This window comes from Notolabrus celidotus, chromosome 12 (assembly GCF_009762535.1).
Source record: "Notolabrus celidotus isolate fNotCel1 chromosome 12, fNotCel1.pri, whole genome shotgun sequence".
NCBI lineage: Eukaryota > Metazoa > Chordata > Actinopteri > Labriformes > Labridae > Notolabrus > Notolabrus celidotus.
This window is the reverse complement of record NC_048283.1, coordinates 11,767,501-11,787,042: the sequence shown is the minus strand read 5'-3', so window position 1 is coordinate 11,787,042 and position 19,542 is coordinate 11,767,501. Positions and strand designations below refer to the sequence as shown.

The window sequence follows — 19,542 nt, the reverse complement described above, 5'->3', positions numbered from 1 at the left end:
GTTAATAGATAACTTGTGAGTTCCTTTCAAGAGGATGCCTGATTAAGTAAGTGTTGTTTCGCTTTCCTGCTGATGCATACCTCCCCTCTTTGAAGTGATTGATCACCCAGTTTCAAAATGCAAATGAATACTTTTCACTTTAGTTGGTTTACTTAATGCTAAAAGTGTAATTAATGTTTACTTAGGGCTGCTATGTGGAAAGGGCAAGGGCGCAGCAGCCTGCACCAAGGGTCAGCCCCTCAGCGCCTTGGTGATAAATCTGGACTGCTATTAAGGTGATATATATGAGACATGACAGGTGGGATTGAGCTATTTATCAATTGTGTCAAGATTGATTAGATTGTGGTTAATTGACCTCTGGGGAATTGGCTACCACAGGCATGTTAAGGTTCTCAAAAAGTCTATACATGATGAGAAAAAAACACTCTGAAGTCTTCTCTTTGCTTTTTAAATGTAGAAAATTGCAGCTAATCAAACTTTATGATACTGCATCTTTATCTTTTAAAAGGTTTATCTTGGAGTTATTTTCAGTGCGTATGAAATGCAATCAGTAAAATTCATTACATTGCATTAGGTACAATTAAGCTACTGCTAAATGAAAGTATGCGTGAACACACGCAGATCAAGATTGAAGCCGTAAATCTTTAGTCGCTGTGACAGCAACAAAACAAGCCATAAATTCCTCACATCACCAACTGATGGGAAAGTGAGAAGGGGGTCTCTTTGAAGAGGTTGTGCTGAAGTCACATAAAAGGTCAAAGGGGGACTGGTGGACTCACAGAAGACAAGCAGCATAGTGGCGGCATCCCCGACCCCAGCAGAGCCAGCGGTGACCTGGCAGAAGAAGTTGAGCTCGTCTGAGGGTTGAACCGACGAGATGGTCAAGGTGGAGTCCTCTCCGATTGTGACTCTCCCGGTCAGAGGAGTGCCGTCGTCGCTTTGTGCCACACCGCCCTGAGAGCGGAAAGCAACACGCTTCCTGGTTTCCTGCTCCTCCTGGGAGAGATAGAAGGAGACACAGCAAGAGGACAGATAACTATGAGGAGTAGTAGAGCCAAAAAGCTATTTCCTGCATTAAAAGGTATTCAAAGGAGAGAAAATGAAGGTGTATAGATGACTCACGATGAACCATTCGACAACAGTGTTGCTTGGTGATGACACTGTGTATTTGCAGGGCAGCTTGGCAGTCTCTCCTTTTAGGACTTCCACTTTAGGAGTCACCTCTACGGTTACGCTTCCACTACATACTGCAGAGAGAACACACGAAAACAGAGATTATTATGCAAGACTCACACTCAGATCCTGGCACCAAACTTTCTGGAAGTCGTTTCTTAGTTATACAAATTACATGTACAAAGTTTTAACTGACCGCATGGTACCAAACTATGCTTTTTCATAATAAACGCTATCTTAATGTGGGTTGCATTTGCATCTGTTGCAGCCGTTTTCTGCAGAGATAGTGAGTCAGAAGTATCAGTATCCCCTTAAAGGTGTATGAACTGCAGTAAAAAAGTGTTCAGGGACCCTGAGTCAGTCACTGTCAGTGTTCTCCATTCAACACACACATTAAGATGCACATAGTGTCCCAGATATCAATGGGAGAGAAGCAACTAGAGCACAGGCTGGATCCAAACTGGATCCTGTGGGGATATAGCTCTCTAAACTCTACCATGCATCTAGCTATGCAGCAACTACGCAACGAGGAGATTACATTACAGAGAGGAGAAACCAGGGAAGGGGAAGGAGCTCCATTTGTGCTAATGAAGTGACTGCAGCACATACAGCGTCATAAATCCTGTGGTACAGAAACACATGAAGGCTTGTGTGAGGCTTTAATGTGTGGAAACAAACCGCAAAGACAGGACGGGGTTGTTTATGTGACGGGGGTTAAAGTGCTACGTCCAGTTTGCAGTGCTTTACAGTCAAGTCACGGAGGAAGCAATCAGCATGTGGCATGTTTTGAAAAGTGTACTTATTTAAAGAACATTATTTCACAAAATAAGATTCATATCATAGTCAGGGAGAAATGTAGGGTCGTGAGATTACAGCTGTAATAACTATGAATTGATTTGTTTGCACAGAAAGAAACTATAAGGGTTTTCATACGGGAAATAATGGATGAGTACGAGAGAAATAAGTAAAGATAAAAATGTTTTTTATTCTTCAAACACTCCAAACATTCAGCTCAAAAGTATCATTAAAAAGCAAAATATCTACACTCGTTTTAATATTCACATTCTGAACATCAACAGTACTCAGCTAATGAAAAACCCAACCCCGTACATGACTATAAATTAATCATGTCATCAGTTTCTGGACTACAAAATCTGCACTTTAATAATTTATTTGTTGTGCGAAACAGCCAAGAGGGGAGAGGATGGACTTATGGGACTCCTAGTTTGTTTGACAGGCTACTTTTAATAACAGGGCAGGGAAATTCAGACAGGGAAGATGAAAGACTGTTTGCTGGAGACGTCTAAAGAGAGGAGGAGAGGAGCCAAGGGATGACCGCTTGTTATCACTGCGCTGTGAAGAAGGATGGAAAGGAAAGGGCAGAGGCTACGTATAGAGGAGATAATAGCGAGAGCTGTCAAAAATACACAGTGTTGTGTATTTGCGTCAGTGAGACTTTCCACCAGGGTCAGATGCTGTGATTGACCCACAAACCAGCCTGAGGTCAGAGGTCGGTTAAGTGTTGACATTTGATGAAAAGACCCCATGTCTGTCTCCCCTTTTGTGTTCTTTCGCTTCCTTTTCATCCACTTTTTCACTTCCCTCGCCTCTATTTATACTCTGCTCCTCAATTTCCTTTAGCGCTTCTTTCATTTTGCTGTCTTCATCTCCAACCAGTATCATCCTCTCTCTCTCTCTCTCTCTCTCTCTCTCTCTCTCTCTCTCTCTCTCTCTCTCTCTCTCTCTAAATATCTTGTTCTATTAGCTCAGTAGCTCTCCCGGGGGAAACAACATTAGTTTTACAAACCGAGCCTCATGTTCAGAGTTTGTGAGAAGGATGTGGCCCAAAAGAAAATCTGCCTCTGTGTCCGCGCCAACACAAACAGCGAGGCAGAGGAGCAAGTGTACAAGAATGTGCGAGTAAACGGAGCACTGTGCTCTCAGGCAGCACTCAGGATTTAAGAGTCTCGTTAAGTGGTGCATGGGAAAAATACACACTCACACACATACCACATTAAAGTGACATTAAGTGACTTAGTGGCACATGCCTAGAGAACCTGAATTCTAACCTTAAGTTTTGAAGTTTTTGAAACAACAGTAAGGGGAGCAGTGCATCTTTCTCTCAGCAGAGTGGTGGTTTGTCAAAGTCCTTTAAGACTGATGTGAACAGAGATAGAAAGTTGATGGTGTTTTCCTGCATTACGTTGAGTAAATGTAAGTGTTAAACATTATTTAAAAGATCCTTGTATGTGTTTGCTTTACCGCCTTTTAGGATTTGTCCATTTACTTCCATTCTTGTCATTTCCCCTACTAGTGTTGTAGTACTCGAGACCGGTCTTGGTCTCGATGCCACCTATTTCAGGTCTCGGTCTCGGAATCGAAAGCATTTTGATGCACTCTGTGCCCCTGTCATTACTGTGATAAGAGAAAAAAACGAAACTTAAGGAGTCAAAAGAAAGGCAGCAAAGACAAAACCAACCCTAGTTTGTTGCTGTCAATAGTATTCAAAGCAAACTTAAATAAAATAAACAGAAGTCTTTGATTTTGTTAAGTCTCATAATGATTTTTCATTGATATACATGGTCTTGGTCTTGTCTCGGTCTTGCCCTGCCTTGTTCTTGGTCTTGATTCGGTCTCGATCCCTAAATGTCCTGGTCTTAGCTTGGCTTGGTCTCGGTTAATGTGGTCTTGACTACAACACTATCCCCTACTACAGGTAGCCATGTTGTAGGACGTTTATCAATTCAGTCCGACTACGGGGCGTGTTCTGGCAGGAAAATAATGTCAGTGAATATTCTCTACATAATGTAAATTATGCATGCTGAATATCTGTATGTCAACATCTACTCAGAGCATGTATAAACCAAGCAGCAACCTCAAACCGTAAGAATTGAGGCCAAGTGTTAAAATCTGCAGTTCCTCAAGTGTCCACTTGAGGCTGGCTCTGTTAAAATTTAGGGACAGCCCCAAAATAAGAATAACTGATCCATACAGTCCTGCTTTTTTGGCACCCTTCTTTTATGATACCAGCATACCTATCCGACCCTAAAAGTGGAGCTAGACACATTGCAATTGATTGGTCGAAAGAATCATCACTATAAACACAAAACCCGCAATGCTACAATGCCCCCGTAGATTTCAAGAGAGTAATTTCAAGACATTTTTTGTTTTTAGCAAAGGAAGAGTTAATTTGCAAAAACAGATATCTCCGTTTTTATAATTTAAAAAAAAACGAAATTGTTTTTTATTTTTTAAATAAATGTAATAGATTTTTAATAAAGTTAAATTTTCAAGATACCTCTGATAAGTAATGTCATTTTGACTTAGTCAAAGCCACCCAACTTCAATTGATTGATAATACCTAAAGCTACTTATAGAAAAAAAAAGTTTTTTGAAACATTTTTAAAAGTGAGTTATTTGTTTTTGCAAATGAACTCTTCAAATATTGCCAGCATGTAGCACTGCCCAGTGGATGACCTCAGTGCAGATCTTACTGGAGATCAAGATGGAACTTGACTGAAACATTATTAAGTCAGTGTAGCTCATGAAGTCATGGCCTTTCTGTCAACCAATTCATCTTCTGACTGCTTATTTTTAGCTATGCAAGTCACACAATACAGATCACATTCACTTCCTGTGGAAACAGCTGTGTGTTCCTATTGTGTCATGTTTTGGGCTCATTTTTCAGCCTCTGGCACAAATCTGCCAGACATAATGGAATATAATTAAATTTGCTGAATCTTCACTTTGAGAGCAGCTGCAAGCCCAAACTCGGTCTCTTATAGGGGGAATAAAAGTCACTGACTAATGGACAAAACCGAGTGTGTCAAAGTGTGAAGATATATCACTGAGCAGACTGTCCACGGAGGGTTTTTGTTTCTATTTTTTAATTAGTATGAGACTCATTCGTTACTTTCTTCCTTTGAACTGTCAACACAGCAACTGTGGTTCAGCTAACACAATCACACGTGACATTTTCTCCCCCCCTCTCATTTCTCAGTTAATTTTGTTACCCGCCTCAACCTTTCCTCTCTTTCCCACTCATCTTTTGGTGTCGCTCACAATACGTTTCAGTCTGGAGTGATCAGTCAGGCCGCTGCTCTGTGTTCTTACACACAGGACAGCTGCACGGACAGACACAGACAATTAAAGCATAATTAGGGAGTCCTCTGTCCAATATAAGCATGGATGCATGTGTGTGTGTTCAGTCGCAGGCTGTTGGCGGTCACTTTGTATGTGTAAGAGAGAGAGAGAGAGAGAAAAGAAAGAGAGTGGCTGGAGTAGTCAGAGGGGTGGGTGTAGGTAGGGGGGGTCATGCCTGCTTCATGGGGGTCTCGTTAGCTGACGCAGGCCAGCTAATCGGATTTAGCCAAAGAGAGGGAAAGTGTGTGTGTGAGAGGTGGTGTGTGATGGGGTGCATGACCGGGTAGAGAGACAGATGGGAACGAGACGGTCAGGCTGTGACCTGCACACACACACACTAATACACTGACGCACACACACACACACACACACACACACACACACACACACACACACACACACACACACACACACACACACACACACACACACACACACACACTTACTCCTACAGTAGATCTATAATACATGGGATATTTATGAGCAGCAGAAGCACCCCAAAAAGCTTCAGTTAAGTACAGTGTGTTTGAAAAAAAAAGAGATCCAAGACTGCAGTCAAAGCGGCGTGGCAGAGTGGAGGAGACCCGGAGAGTCGTGTCAGTCCCACATCTCCTGAAAAGTTAATGTGAAACCATCTTCAATACTCTCTCTGTGTCTGATTTTTATATTAGTTTCTTCTCTCTGCCTGCACACACACACAACTCAGTGCCCCTCATTATGAAAGGAACCAGCTGGATCCCCTCTCCCCTGTCCTCTTTTCCTCTCTTGTTCTTCCCCCCCTCACCTACTACTATTACTGTTGTATTCCGGACATTAAAACCAGGAGCCTCTTTTCTCCCTCTCTCTCTCCGTCTGACTCTCTCCTTTTCATCCCTCATTCTCAAACAGCATTCTTTAATACCCATTGCACAAACTCACTCAGGATGCTTGTCTGCGCATGTGCGTGTTAGAAAAAAAAAAACAGAAAGAGACTGCAAGAGAGCAAAAGACAGGCACAAAGGAAAGAGGGGAAAGGGGGCAGAGAGGGAGAGTGTAAGAAAAAAAATATAACAAAAGACTGAGTGTGTGTGAAAAACAGCCATACCTACATGAGTGGCACCCAACTAGAACCTCCTTATGAAGCCACCGTGAACCTTCTCTCAGTGATAGAGCCTGCTTGTCTGCCTGCTAACCCAAACACCACTCCTCTGAAGAGACATAAATGCTCTGGGAAGCTCTACTTGAGTCTGCTGTATAGAAATGGATGATGGTGCTAGGGGTTGATCTATAAGGTGACGGTAATGCTTCAAAGAACAGAGTGAAGAGCGATGTTGTGCCTGGTGGTTGAGGTTATCTGAAGGTGTGTGTGTGTGTGTGTGTGCGTACCTGAGTGCATGTGTTTTTGTGTGGGAGTGTGTGTGGTCCAAACCATCCTTGGCCTCTAACAGGATTAGTGCGTTTGGCTGTTGGCAAGGCAAACAGCAACGTGCTGCAGAGGAAACAGCCGCAATGTCACAAGGACTGAGTCACCTGCATTACGAGGCCATTTATACAACACCAAAGAAAGCAACTTACACATTCAAGTATGTTAAGAATTCTGTCTCAACCTATCTTTTTGTTTATCTCTATCCACCCTCTCTGTCTGTCTCTCTCTGACCCACTTTTTATGGAACAGACAGTCGGGGCTGCTCACCATGAGTCTGGTTCTGTTCGAGGTTTCTGCCTGTTAAAGGGAAGTATTTCTAACCACTGTCACCAAATGTTTGCTGATCAGGATCCAGGATCTAGAACTCTTTTCTGCGGATTGATTTGGCATGACGTGTGATCAGTTGGCCTCTGGCGTTGCTCGTGTTAGTAAAAGTTAATAACCGTTGTCAAGGGGTTGTGACCAATCAGAATCAAGCATCTTACACAGCTGGAAGATCAATAAGAGAGCCGGGTGATAAGCATGATTACCCTAACCAGTAACATGATTTATTGCCCGGCTTTCTTACTGATCTTCTGGTTCCCACATAGCAGATAGGTCTGGGCCAGATCTGGCGTCAAGCCGGCACTGCTGGCTGACTGCTGGCATGGCAAGTGGTATGTCAAACGGATGTGGACCAGGTCTGGCAATGATGGCATTGTATATATGATGGCATGCCACATCTGGCCCGATTGTGGCTTGGTTTATGTGGACCAGATCTGTCCATGCCGCATCTGGGCCGATTAAGGTTGAGCTTGTGATTAAGCTTGCTCATGTGTGGGCCGTCTCTGGCAAACTATATCTGGGCCATTTAAGGGCCGTCATTCTTTGTGGTATCTTGGCCGAGTCTAAGTGTATTGTGGGCCAGAACCGGGCCAGACAAATTTTGCCATGTGGGTTGTGTAAGATGCTTGATTTTGATTGTTCAAAACCTCTAGATAACTGTTATTAACTTTCACTAACATGAGCAACGCCAGAGGCAAACGGATCACATGTCATGTCTGGATTTCCCATAACTACCATGCTAGTAACTCTTTAATATTTGACAAACTGACATTTAGGATGGGAAAGATGTGTTGTAATTTAGGGGGGTTGTTAACATTGCTTGACAGCAGCCACAAAGGCGACACTGGAGACTGCCTGCAGTGTCTGCAGACGTTATTTATTTTCAAAATCAGCCTCGTCAGCCAAGATTTCGTCTGATGACGATTATTTAAAAATGCCTTATTTAAAATCATATCAAAAACGGATTTATTCTTGTTTAGACAAGAAAAGTAAGACATCCAATGATTTATTTGAGATTCTGGATTCATGCCAGTTTTTGCACTTGTCATTCCAGCTAGATACTAACCATTAAATTTCCACAACTTCCAGAAAGTTGAACAATGGCTTAGTAAACTTCCCATTTCCAGTAAGAGAGAGTAATTTTGTGACTCAGTCCACCGTCATTATCTCAATCCCAAACTGAGTGAAGGAATGCAACCACAGTTAATCTAGGGGGTATGTTAAACCACCACATGGTCTGATAATGTACCATGCAGCTCTCCTGTTTCATTATGGTGGTTTTAATGTGAACAATCAATTTCTACACTATAGACACATGGCAGGACCGCAATCCTATGAACCTGATTTAAAGGCGTAAATGTGGCTGCACTCCCACTACAAGCTGTAGCGGCTGATATCACCACTGATACAAACTGACTGACAAACAGTGGAGTCATCTTTAGCCAGACTTTCAGTGGATGTGTGTGGCAGCGGGGTGTGGCAGGATGCCCTCAGCTGTCTCACTCAGATAATGGCCCGTTAATGCAGCAAACTGGATGGGACTCAAATTTTATGTTTACAGCCTTTCATAGTTGCTCAGCACTCAGATTAGTCTGCCCGAGCTGCTGCATGGGAGCAGATGCACTTTTCAGGAAATTTTGTATGTTTGGGGGGTTTCACTTAAGTGAACAAACTCGATCCATATCAGAAAGTTACCAGAGAGTTGGCTTGAGATGGAAAATAAACCGAGAGAGGCTCTTGAGCAAGTGCTCACTTTGCACATGCGGTTAAAACTGCTGTACATCAAAGTTTGCAATCGATACCTCAGTGGATCAAAGTCAGCACGGACTCAACAGAGGTGCAAGATTTGATCTGCAGGAGCAAGAAGGTGAAATATTGACTCTTGTATATCCTGGCCTGTGATTTACAGTACAACATGTATGATATATAATGTTTAACAGTATGTGTGTGTATCAGTGTTAGTGTGTGCGTGTGTGTGTGAGTGTGAGGGGGCAGGCTGGGTCAGGCTTGCAGTGTCGGGGGTGGGTCCATGTAAGGCCTGGACTCCGTCAACGCCTGACTGATGAGACAAGAACAGGTGCAGTGCAGGAACAGCAGCTGCTGCTTAAACACACACACACACACACACACCAACTCATACATACAGTCACCAACAATGAATGCCACATGCAGAGTGCAAGGGAGAGAGTGAAAAAGACAGGCACGGAGTGAGACACACGCACACAGATGACAGACAAGGAGAGAGAGAGAGGAAGTTTCCCAACCTGCTTACAGGCCAGAACAGTTTGAAGAAGTAGAACTTTTCAGCAACCAAGGAGACGGAAAGTGAAAACACACACACATACACACATACACACACATAGTGACCTAAATAGATGCAGTACACACTCACTGTTACTGTATGTCTCCTTGGACACTTGTAATGGAGAGTGTATCCATACATGAGCCATGTATAGCAGAGTAAGTGTTGCCATGTTGGTAAGTGTCCTACTAAGTGTTGGGCTTTTAGCAGGAAGCTAGTGATTTGTACAAGTGCTGATTAGAACCACACTGTCATTTGATGTACTTACAAGGTAGGATGACAAATACAAATGGCTTACAGAGACATCAGAAATGGTAGGAACAGAAAATGAGTCCTGCTGGATTCTTTATACTGAACCGTTACCATGTCTTGTTTTGAAGGCGCTAAAAAACTGCTCCAACTAGGTCAAATATCTACCACATTATGTGTCACTGTAAACACTGCCTGCAGCTTCGCCAAGTATTTCTTATCCTGCTGCCCTGTAGCACATGCAGTGTTTGTGTGTGCAAAGATACAGATAACAGCAATGAGAAATTCACAGATATCCTGAACACTGTTCCATTTACAAACTGCAGTGTAGTGTTAGGTAGTAATGGAACTGAAAGCATTAGCTTGACTACATTTTTTTCAGTTGGTTTGTTGTAGTGTTTCTATTTTCTGAATAGTTAGCTACATTTTTCCCAAAGACATTTAAGCATTTTAAGCTTTCTGTTACAGTTGGAAATCAAACTGCTAAGGATCAGAAAACAAGGCTAGCTGTTACAACGGAGGTATATTTTATAGCAGACCACCTACTTTTACTCCCTGATGCCCACATTGTTCCTGCTGCTAGTAAATGCACATGCCAGCAGGGGAGGAACACCTGCAGGTAGCTCCAGAATAAGCTAACATAAGCAGTTTTTACATCTTAAAGGTACAGTGTTTGGAAATGAGAATATTTAGCGATACCTAGCGTTCACATTTTAGATTGAAATGCTCCCTTGCTCACCCCTTCCATTGGTGAAGTTCCAGAGGCGATGGTGGCCTTCGAGGACAAGAAGCTCCTGTGATGCTTGATAAGTATGATCCTCCATTTTTAAATTTTTCACTTTAAAAAACATCTATGGATGCAAGTTATTTTGCACACAACACCTACTCTCATCATCTTCTTCATCATCTTCTAACTCTTGAATTTCTGGCAGATCCATAAATACACATGAGCCTTACTAATCTTTCCATTCAGTGCTACTGTAGAAACATGGAGGTCCGAGATAGCGGCCTCCGTGGAGGGGGACCAGCACCTTGTATAGATATAAAAAGTTAATTCTAAGTTAACAACAACACAAGGATTTTAATATTCAGGTTATTAAACACTGTTCTTCTAAATGCAGCTAAATATCACTCACTGTACCTTTAAAAGCGTTTTGGTTTGACCTTTTTAATACATGGATGGCTGTGTTTTCTCTTTATGCTCCTCTTCTGTTTCCTCCTGAGTCTTCCATCTGCTCATTATATTACATGAGAAAGGATTATTATTGCCCCAAGTGAGTATGTTAAAGTACTTCAAGTAGCTTTATACTGAGTCATATTAGTCCTTCATGAACTCTTTCAAAGACAACTTCCTTTGACTTCCATTCAGTTTGTTGCTGTATCTGTACGAAAGAGAGGAGTTCAGAGCTAAAAACTTCGGAAGAACATTTTCACTGCAATCTACTTCACAAGAATCTGCAGGAAAACTTTCTTAAGGATCTTCTTTTCTTTTTTTGCCCAATGGATCCCTGCACTCTGAAGTACCAATTACAGCAATGAGAGCATCAGACTGAATCTTATAAATCTCATCTGACCGTTTGATCACAAGCTGTTCTAAAGCCTCTGCAGTCATAACTCCAAAAGTCGATATCCGTGGTCTGTTGTGCTTCAAAGATGATATCTGAGCCTCTAATAGGAATCATACACAATAATATCTTTGATGCATGTATTTCATTGCTTGGTGAAACAGGGCGCCTTGGTTTTTATAAGGAGTTTTTATGAGGGTTATGTGTTATATCTGTATGTGTTGGAAAGGGGCGGATGCAAGGGGGGGGTTTGATTAAAGGTGAGATTGCAGATCCGGATGTTCAGATGCCACATGCTAAGCTGTTTGCAGTGCAATTACAGGGTACGAAGGGGGGGCTGTCTGTCTGTCTTCCAGTCTGGGCTTGTAGCGATGTACCACCTGAGTGGAAGTAAAAAAACACACCTGGGACCTTGCGGCAACACACTCAAAAACAGACGCTCACACACATATTCAGGTTGCAGCTGGTTGTGCAGGTCGTTTGAGTCAAGAGGAGGAGACTGTCTTTATTTATTGGCACTAAAACCAGGAGCTTTGTGTGTCTGTTCTAGATAGGAGAGGAGAAAGGATGTTATTTGGTGTTAGGTAACAATCCTGTGACCTTTTATTCTTCTGTTCTCTTTCTTTCATAGTTTTGTCTTTTTCTAGCTCTACTTATATCATCCGCCAGGCTGCATGGTTTTAAGGTTTCACTCTCTTTCTAAAACCTGCCTCCTCTTTCTTGTTTGATGTGTAAAGCATGCTTTGAATGAAGCTGATTTGATTAGTGGCGAGAGACAGAGGAAGACAGAAAAGGACACGAGTTTAGACTAGGTCTGATGTTCCCAGGGACTTGTCGTGGACGCAGAATGCAGCTGAGGCAAACATAAAGCTATTAGCAATCAGCCTGGGTAAACATCCGCTTTCTCCACTGCCATAAACCCAACAATCTTAGCATCTGCATATTCCACCAAGTGCTATAAAATGCGGAGCCCAAAGTCTTCCCAAAGTTCAGTGACTCTGTAAACGATGACTGCCGGTCAAGCAGCGGGAGTGTGTGTCTCTTTGTGTGTGTTGTTTCGGAGTAAAAGGGCAGAGAGGTAACATCACAGTGTGTGCGACAGTGACTGATAAATCACAGCTTTAGTGGTGTGTGTGTTGTGTCATCGCAAGGCAGTTTAGGGGCTCAAGACAAACAGTGTGAAGTGGGCAACAAGGTCGGCCCCTCACACACTCTTTTGTCCGACAGGAGATTCCCCCTCGTCGGTTCTGTTGTCCGGGCAACGGGGTGAGGAGTCAGCCCCATTCAAAAGAGGAGAATTTAGAAGCTGTGTGGTCAATGAGTGTGTGTGTGGAAGGGGGTGTGTTTGTCCTCTGTGAACATGAGCCAGTGAGTCAGGAGAACAAAATGAGGACAAGGATGGATGGTAGGAGCAAACAGAAGAAAAACACAGGAGGGGAAAAAAAGAGAAGCGGAGACAGGAGGGCATGAGGAGAATACGAATCTGTGGAGCTGACATTGCAGTCTTCCACCCCGCTTTGCAGAAAGCCTCGGCTGGAAATAAAAAACAAAGCTAATGTGTAAAGAGATTATAAATAGAGCTATGAATGCATGAGTCTGGTGTATTTTAGTGCTGTGTAAGTGCTTCTGGAAAAGTCACTTTGATAAATGGTGTCACTGATGAACCAAAGGATTTTCTGAGTGTCCTTCTCCATTAGAGGAAAACTGAAATCATCTCTCACTTTGGAATATCTGGGCCATTTGTAAAAGCTAATATCTTTTCCGCTGACACAGTCTGCTGCTATTATACGTGACTCCATTAACAGTCAGTTAGCACGACAATAGCTGGTGTCTTGCTCCTATTAGAGCTCACTTTAAGGTCTTAATACGGTGCAGGTACCAAAGGTAAAAGAACGCAAGGCCAAGCGATGAACGAACAGGAAGATCAGATAAAAATATCAAGCAGAATTTCATTACTTTTTGAATCAAAGGGCACAAAACTGAGAGGGTCCACCAATTACCCCAGCTATGTCTCCTCCTGGCTGTCTTTCATTTTCAGAGGGAACTCAATTTGGTGAAAGAGAGGAAAAATAAGAGAGAGGGTGTGTGTGTGCTTGTGTGTATGTATGTGTGTGTGTGTGTGTGTGTGTGTGTGTGTGTGTGTGTGTGTGTGTGTGTGTGTGTGTGTGTGTGTGTGTGTGTGTGTGTGTGTGTGTGTCCTGATCGGTTGAGAGAGAACCCAATCAGTGGATGTCACTTAGGGGGCAGAGATGAGAAAAGGTGTTAATATTTAATGTTTCGAGGCCCCTGAATCTGGGCCTCCTCTCCCTCATCTGCCTCTTCCTTCCATCCCTCTCGCCTCAGGCTCTCCAATTAATACACCCTGTCCTTTTCTTCCCCCCTCTCTCCCACTCTTTCTTGCCGCTCCCTCCCTCCTTCAAACGCAGCCCCTGGCTTAAAAAAAAATAAAATGTAGAAACCGGAGGAGAGGAGTGAAGGCAGAGAGTTTTGGCTGTTCAGCAGTGCGATGCAAAGTTTAGAGGAGAACAAGTTGAGAAGGCTACAGGGCTCAAAGAGGAGAGTAAGCACACATATGAGGAATCTTCATGCTAATGCTAATGCTAATGCTAATGCAGGCACGAGCATTAAATCAGAAAAAGGAGAGCGTACAGAGAAGCATTTCTGAAGCAGGGCTGAAAATTGGAGCAAAGGAAGAGAGGAGAGATGAAGTGAGAGAAAAAGAGGGTCCCCATGTGTCTTTTCAATTCCCCCCAGCCTCTACCTATTTATCAAGGTAAATGACTCCCTTTAATGGGCCAGAATAATATGCATTGTTTGGCTGAGGCAATCTGCTTGCATATGTTACCGCTAATGTTTCTGGCGTCTATAATGGAGCCTCATAATGAGGCACACTCAGAGACGAGAGAGACAGGGAGGAAATCTCAGAGCACAAACAGGTAGAGGCACCCAGCACAAATGATGGATGGATGGATGGATGGATTGAAAGAAAAAAGGGTGGATGGATGAAAGAAAGATAAGATAGGATGGATGGATGGATGGATGGATGGATGGATGGATGGATGGATGGATGGATGGACGGACAGAACAAAGACAGGAAGAATGAATGGATGGATGGATGGATGGATGACAAGAAAGATGAATAGATAGTTGGTTGAAAGGAAGAAAGGAAGGATGGATGGAAGGAAGGAATAAAGGAATGATAGAAGTATGGAAAGAAGGAAGAATGAATGAATGGATGGATGGATGGATGGATGGATGGATGGATGGATGGATGGATGGATGGATGGATGGATGGATGGATGGATGGAATGAAGGAAAATGGATGATGGATGGATGAATGGATGGAAGGAAAAATGAATAAATGGATGAATGAAAGGAAGGAACAATGGATACATGGATGAATTGAAGGAAGGAAGGAACAATGGATAGATTGAAGGATGGATGAATGGATTGAAGGAAGGAAGAGAGAATGGATGGATAGACAGATGGATGGAAGGAACAATGGAGGATAGATGGATGGATGGAATGAAGGAAGGAAGAATGGAAGGAAGGAAAGAAGGAAGGAGGAATAATGGATGGATGGATGGATGGATAGATAGATGGATGGATGGAAGGAGGGAAAGATGGATGGATTGATGGAAGGAAAGAATAATGGATGGATCGATGGGATGGGATTGATAGATGGAAGTATTGATAGATGTATTATAAAAGGAAGGAAGGAAGGAAGGAAGGAAGGAAGGAAGGAAGGAAGGAAGGAAGGAAGGAAGGAAGGAAGGATGAATAACAACTGTTTGACAGAAGAAGTGGTCCGAACTGTAGTGCTCAGTATCAGTCCGAGTTCAGTGTCCTTCTTGATCAAAGGAGATCAATGAACTGAGTGGAGTTTTGTCACTCCAGTGATTCTTAAAGGAAATCCTCAGCGCATCACTTTTTATAGTGTAAAGTGAAATAATCAGTGCAAGTGAAGGTTGTCCTCAGGATTTCCCGTCCTTCCCTTCTGTTTGTATCAAAGTCACGTGTGTTAAAGCTGTGTAATGGCAACAAAGCAGCACTGAACAGGGTCACTGCTGTTATGTCTATGGATATTATCTAACAGAGGTGACTTAGGACAAACACTGAGATATCTGTTTTCCCAGTTTTGGTGAAATTTGACTTTAGGAAGTTGACATAGCTCTTACTTCACTTTATCAAAGCCTGCTGGTGTGCCTGCTTGTATTTAATTGCTGTTTGAGGCTTTATTGGCTTGATATTCTCAAAATGAAAAGATATTGTCTCCTCTGTCTGTTGCAGTCAGGACAGATTATCAGAGAGAGGAGAGACAGAGGGCGAAGAGAGGAGGAGAAAGGCTGACTCACAGTATAAATAAGGGGAGAGACATTACGACTACAACTAATCTGGCTAAAAGGGTTAGGACAAAGTGCTGCTGTCTCTCTCGCTTCCCTCCTCTCCCTCCATCTTTTAATCAATTCGTTCTGCAAGTCATTTCCTTGAACAGAGTATGGCTAAATACTGAGCGTAAGGTAGCTCTTACGCTCATTTACTGTAATAAAAAACCCACTGTAGTGTGTCTATTACAGGGTTTGGGTATGTGTGCGTTTTTAGGAATACAATAGCTCAGTGTGTTTGATTAAAGTCAGAGAAAGACACTGACCCAGACACTTTTATTCCAAAGAGGAAATAAGATTGGAGATAAGTTGTGAGGTGAGGAAAGCAGGCCAACATGTCTCCAATTTCAACTCTGGACTCTTTTGAAACAGTCAGACCTGCCAACACATGTCTTTTAATATGTGTCTCAAGTTCTATTTACAGTAGTCTATTTACAGTTTGATTCCAGTTACATTCACAAACAGAGCAAAGCACACACACACACACACACAGAAACACACCTGCCTGCCCTTCATATCTCAACAGCTCAATCCCTCTGGCGCCCTATTCTCTTCAGCAGTCACCTCACACTGAATTGTAGCACCCAGGTGTTTTGTTGGCAGGACAATGGGGTCTGTTCCTGGGTGGACGGGTTATACACACAGGGGGCAAGCTGAGGTAAATAAAGGGAGGGGACAGAGGACTTTTGGGTAAATAACACTGAGATGCTACTGTAGCGCCATGCCTGTTCTCGCTGGAGGTAACATTACTTCATGAAATGTAGGAATTATCTTTTTGTTTTTCAACAGAAATATAAAGAACTGAGTTGAATATATGACTTTCTATTATTCAAAGCATTTTAAGCAACAAACTGGTTCTAACAGTTTGTGTGGACAGTCGTGTGGGGAGCAAAAACAAAACTTTTTGACAGCTCTGACGCAATTACTTCAACTTACACATGCCAGTTGTTGCCTGTATGTATTACACGTGCGCCGAGTTGGCGGGCTACCAGCATACTTTCTTAGAATTCGCTTTAATCGTATGTTCACACGTTTTCAAAACTGGCTGGTTTTCCTCATGTATGGTGCAGGGACGAATAAACATATCCATCTCAACACTTATTAATTCATTGTTTCCTACACTGCTTTAAGAACACTGTTTACAAATGCCACTCACTCAAGAAGATTCAAATTTAGATTCAGACAACTTTATAGATTCCAAGAAGGGAAATTCATTTATGGCTTACCATACAACAACCATACAACATTTAACATCTACAACACATCCATCATATATATGCTACAAGTCACAAGTCTGTACATGGGACCAGAGGGTCTGTGGAGGACAGCGATAAGTTAATGTAATAAATAAATAACAGTAAGATACGACAACGATTAAAGACAATATAATCTCTTGTAATACCAATGTTATTTAAAATGACTAAATAGACTGCCGTCTAAGTTTAATAGCCTGATAGCAGACGGGATAAAAGATTAGTTCTCCTCACGGGTGCATAAAAACGGCGAGCTGAAGGCATCAGTACAAACTCGGTACGAAGGACATGTAATGGCTGGCCGATAATGTTTTTCGCTTTCTTCATTACCTGGTTCTCCCAGAGGGAACACAAGTCTCTCTGTTTAATTTAAGACGCTCAATAGGCATGTGCACAATGTTTCTCTATGGTGATTGACATGATAGACTGATTACACATTATCTAAACCTACTGGCCAGGTATGCTGATGTGCATTTTAAATTGTTTCTGTATTGACGAAGTGAGAAAACTTCAGTGTGGACTCAGCCCAAGTGTGTCTTTGAACTTTTACCAGAGAGGAAGTTTATTATCTTTTAATTTACTTCTATACACAGGGTAGTTAGGTTGTTTGTCATGTCAATGAAGAGTTTTCAAGTTTTAGGGTGGATAGATATCTTTCCAAATGCCAGAAATATGGCAGCACAGAAGCTTTTTCTAACATGAAATTTGAAAATAATATTACCAAACGATATTTTTTTTGCTCCACTACAGTAAAATCATTCTTTCTGCATCCTCCTCCACTGTCTCTCTCCTGCTCTCTCGTTCTCTCTCTGTAGGAGTGCTGAGTAGCACTCTGCTCATCTCATTTAGATACAGCCCTCCCTCCCCTCCTAATGAGTCTTCATTTTGGCAGAAGAGGGAGGAAAAAGCCAGAGAGAGGAACACCATTTCCACTACTTCAGCTGACAGCAGTTCCCTCTTGAAGCCCTCTTCTCAAACCCACATGGGACTCTATGTAAGAGGGCTGAAATAGGGAGAAAATGGTGGAACAAATGGATCTCCACTCTCGCTATTAGCCTCCATTATCTGCGAGCATCATTTCATAACTAGCAGCTAACAAGGCTTCTGTGTATGTGCCCGTGCCCCTGCTGTATGTTAGATTGTGTGCCTCGACCGGGCTAGGATACACAAATCTGGTGTGGACAGCTCGGAAACCACTGAGAATTGCCCTTCTTTGTGCCAGAGTTGAAATACGAGAGTGCTCGCTGAATAAAGGGGGTCTTATAAGGGGGCGAGGGTGCTCCTTAGGGGGCTAGTCAGCCAGGCGTGACAAGCCGGTACGGCTGTAATGAGATAACAGGCCACTGGAGTACGCTTTGATTTGTTCCTCCTTTCTCTCCTTTCTATATATCCCTTATCCCTCTGCTGTTTTTTTCTTATCCATCCATTGCTCCATTTTTTCAAAAACAGGCCATCGTGCTCAGCAGGCTGGTAAAGCTGGTGTGCGGGGGACAGATAGAGGGATAGAGAGGAAGGGGGGTAAACACATTGGCAGAGAGATAGGACACGGGTAGGAAGAGAAGGGCACAAGTGTGGGGAAAGGAAAGCTTAAAAATGAACGTGTCCTTTGGTGGAAAGACATTCAAGTGCAAGCTAACAGGAGATCAGAAATCTTAAATTAAAAAAAAAGAAAAGGCACACTTCGGAGCGGGAGGGCAGGCGGTAATCAAGAGATACAGAGAGAGCATATGCACAGTACGGGTCACTGCTTCCAGACAGGCTGGGTAAAACCTCCGCCATCACAAAATTACCCCTGCACCTGCCCTCCAGTCCTCCCCCCCTTTACTTCTTCGCCCCCTCCTGTCTTGGATAAACACAGTCTTACACAGTGTTGACAGTGGCAACGCTCAGTGTGAGGTCGAGAGATACAGGAAACTCAAAACAAAAGCCTCCCCAAGTGGTTTTTCTTCCCCCTTTCTCAAAGTTATTCATTGCAGCCATTGACCTCCATTAGTCAACCAAACCACCAGATTCCAACTTATCTTCCTCACCTCTACATACTCCATTGATTTATTCTTGGGAAAATGTTTGTCTCCCTCTTAAATCACTGTTTTCTTATCCTCTTCGCGTGGATTTATTGTTGTCGATGGTGCCGTGGGTAAAGGTATGATTTCATCTGAACGACATGAGCTGCCTTCCCGCTCCAGCTATCAACGCTCACTGTCCCAAAACAGCGCATAAGCCGAAAGATTTAGAACGGTCTGTCTAACCCTAAATCTGTAGTCTTTCGCCTGGAATAATTCTCTCTCTCACACACACACACACAAGACAGTTACACACATACACTCATAGGCACACACTCTCCCTACCTTTTGATGCCCCACCTCCCAACCCACTTTCTACCTTCCACTCTCTCTCCCCCTCCACTTTTCTGTCTTTTTGCCTATTATGGCGGATTAACTTATAATGCTTGGATGAACTTCAGTAAGTGGGGGGTACAAAGTCACACATCAATACACACACAATCGCTGGCTGGCTTGCTGGCTGGCTGGCTGGCTGGCTGGCAGGGAGATATGGTCACAAGCCTGCTGGCACAGACGCATGGAGCCTTCTGGAGACCCTCACATAAACACACACACATACATGCACACACACGTTTGCATACAGGACCCGGACTCCTGTTCTGAAGCAGAGTGAAAGGTGCAGAATCCAAACCAAAGCCTCTATTAATCCCCCCTGATCCCTCGGAGATAGAATAATTCAG

At 43.0% G+C, this 19,542-nt stretch overlaps 1 protein-coding gene across 3 annotated transcripts in view; it reads right to left on the bottom strand.

Moving 5' to 3' along the window:
* bcam (basal cell adhesion molecule (Lutheran blood group)) overlaps positions 1–19,542 on the bottom strand; it is a 62,337-nt gene that overhangs the window by 18,835 nt on the left and 23,960 nt on the right. For all 3 annotated transcript variants that reach the window (XM_034697761.1, XM_034697760.1, XM_034697759.1), the window contains exons 2-3: positions 1,123–1,247; positions 780–996 (exon numbers count right to left, since the gene is read on the bottom strand). In XM_034697761.1, coding sequence (XP_034553652.1) covers positions 780–996; positions 1,123–1,247 — 342 coding nt within the window. The remainder of the gene's footprint in view (positions 1–779; positions 997–1,122; positions 1,248–19,542) is intronic.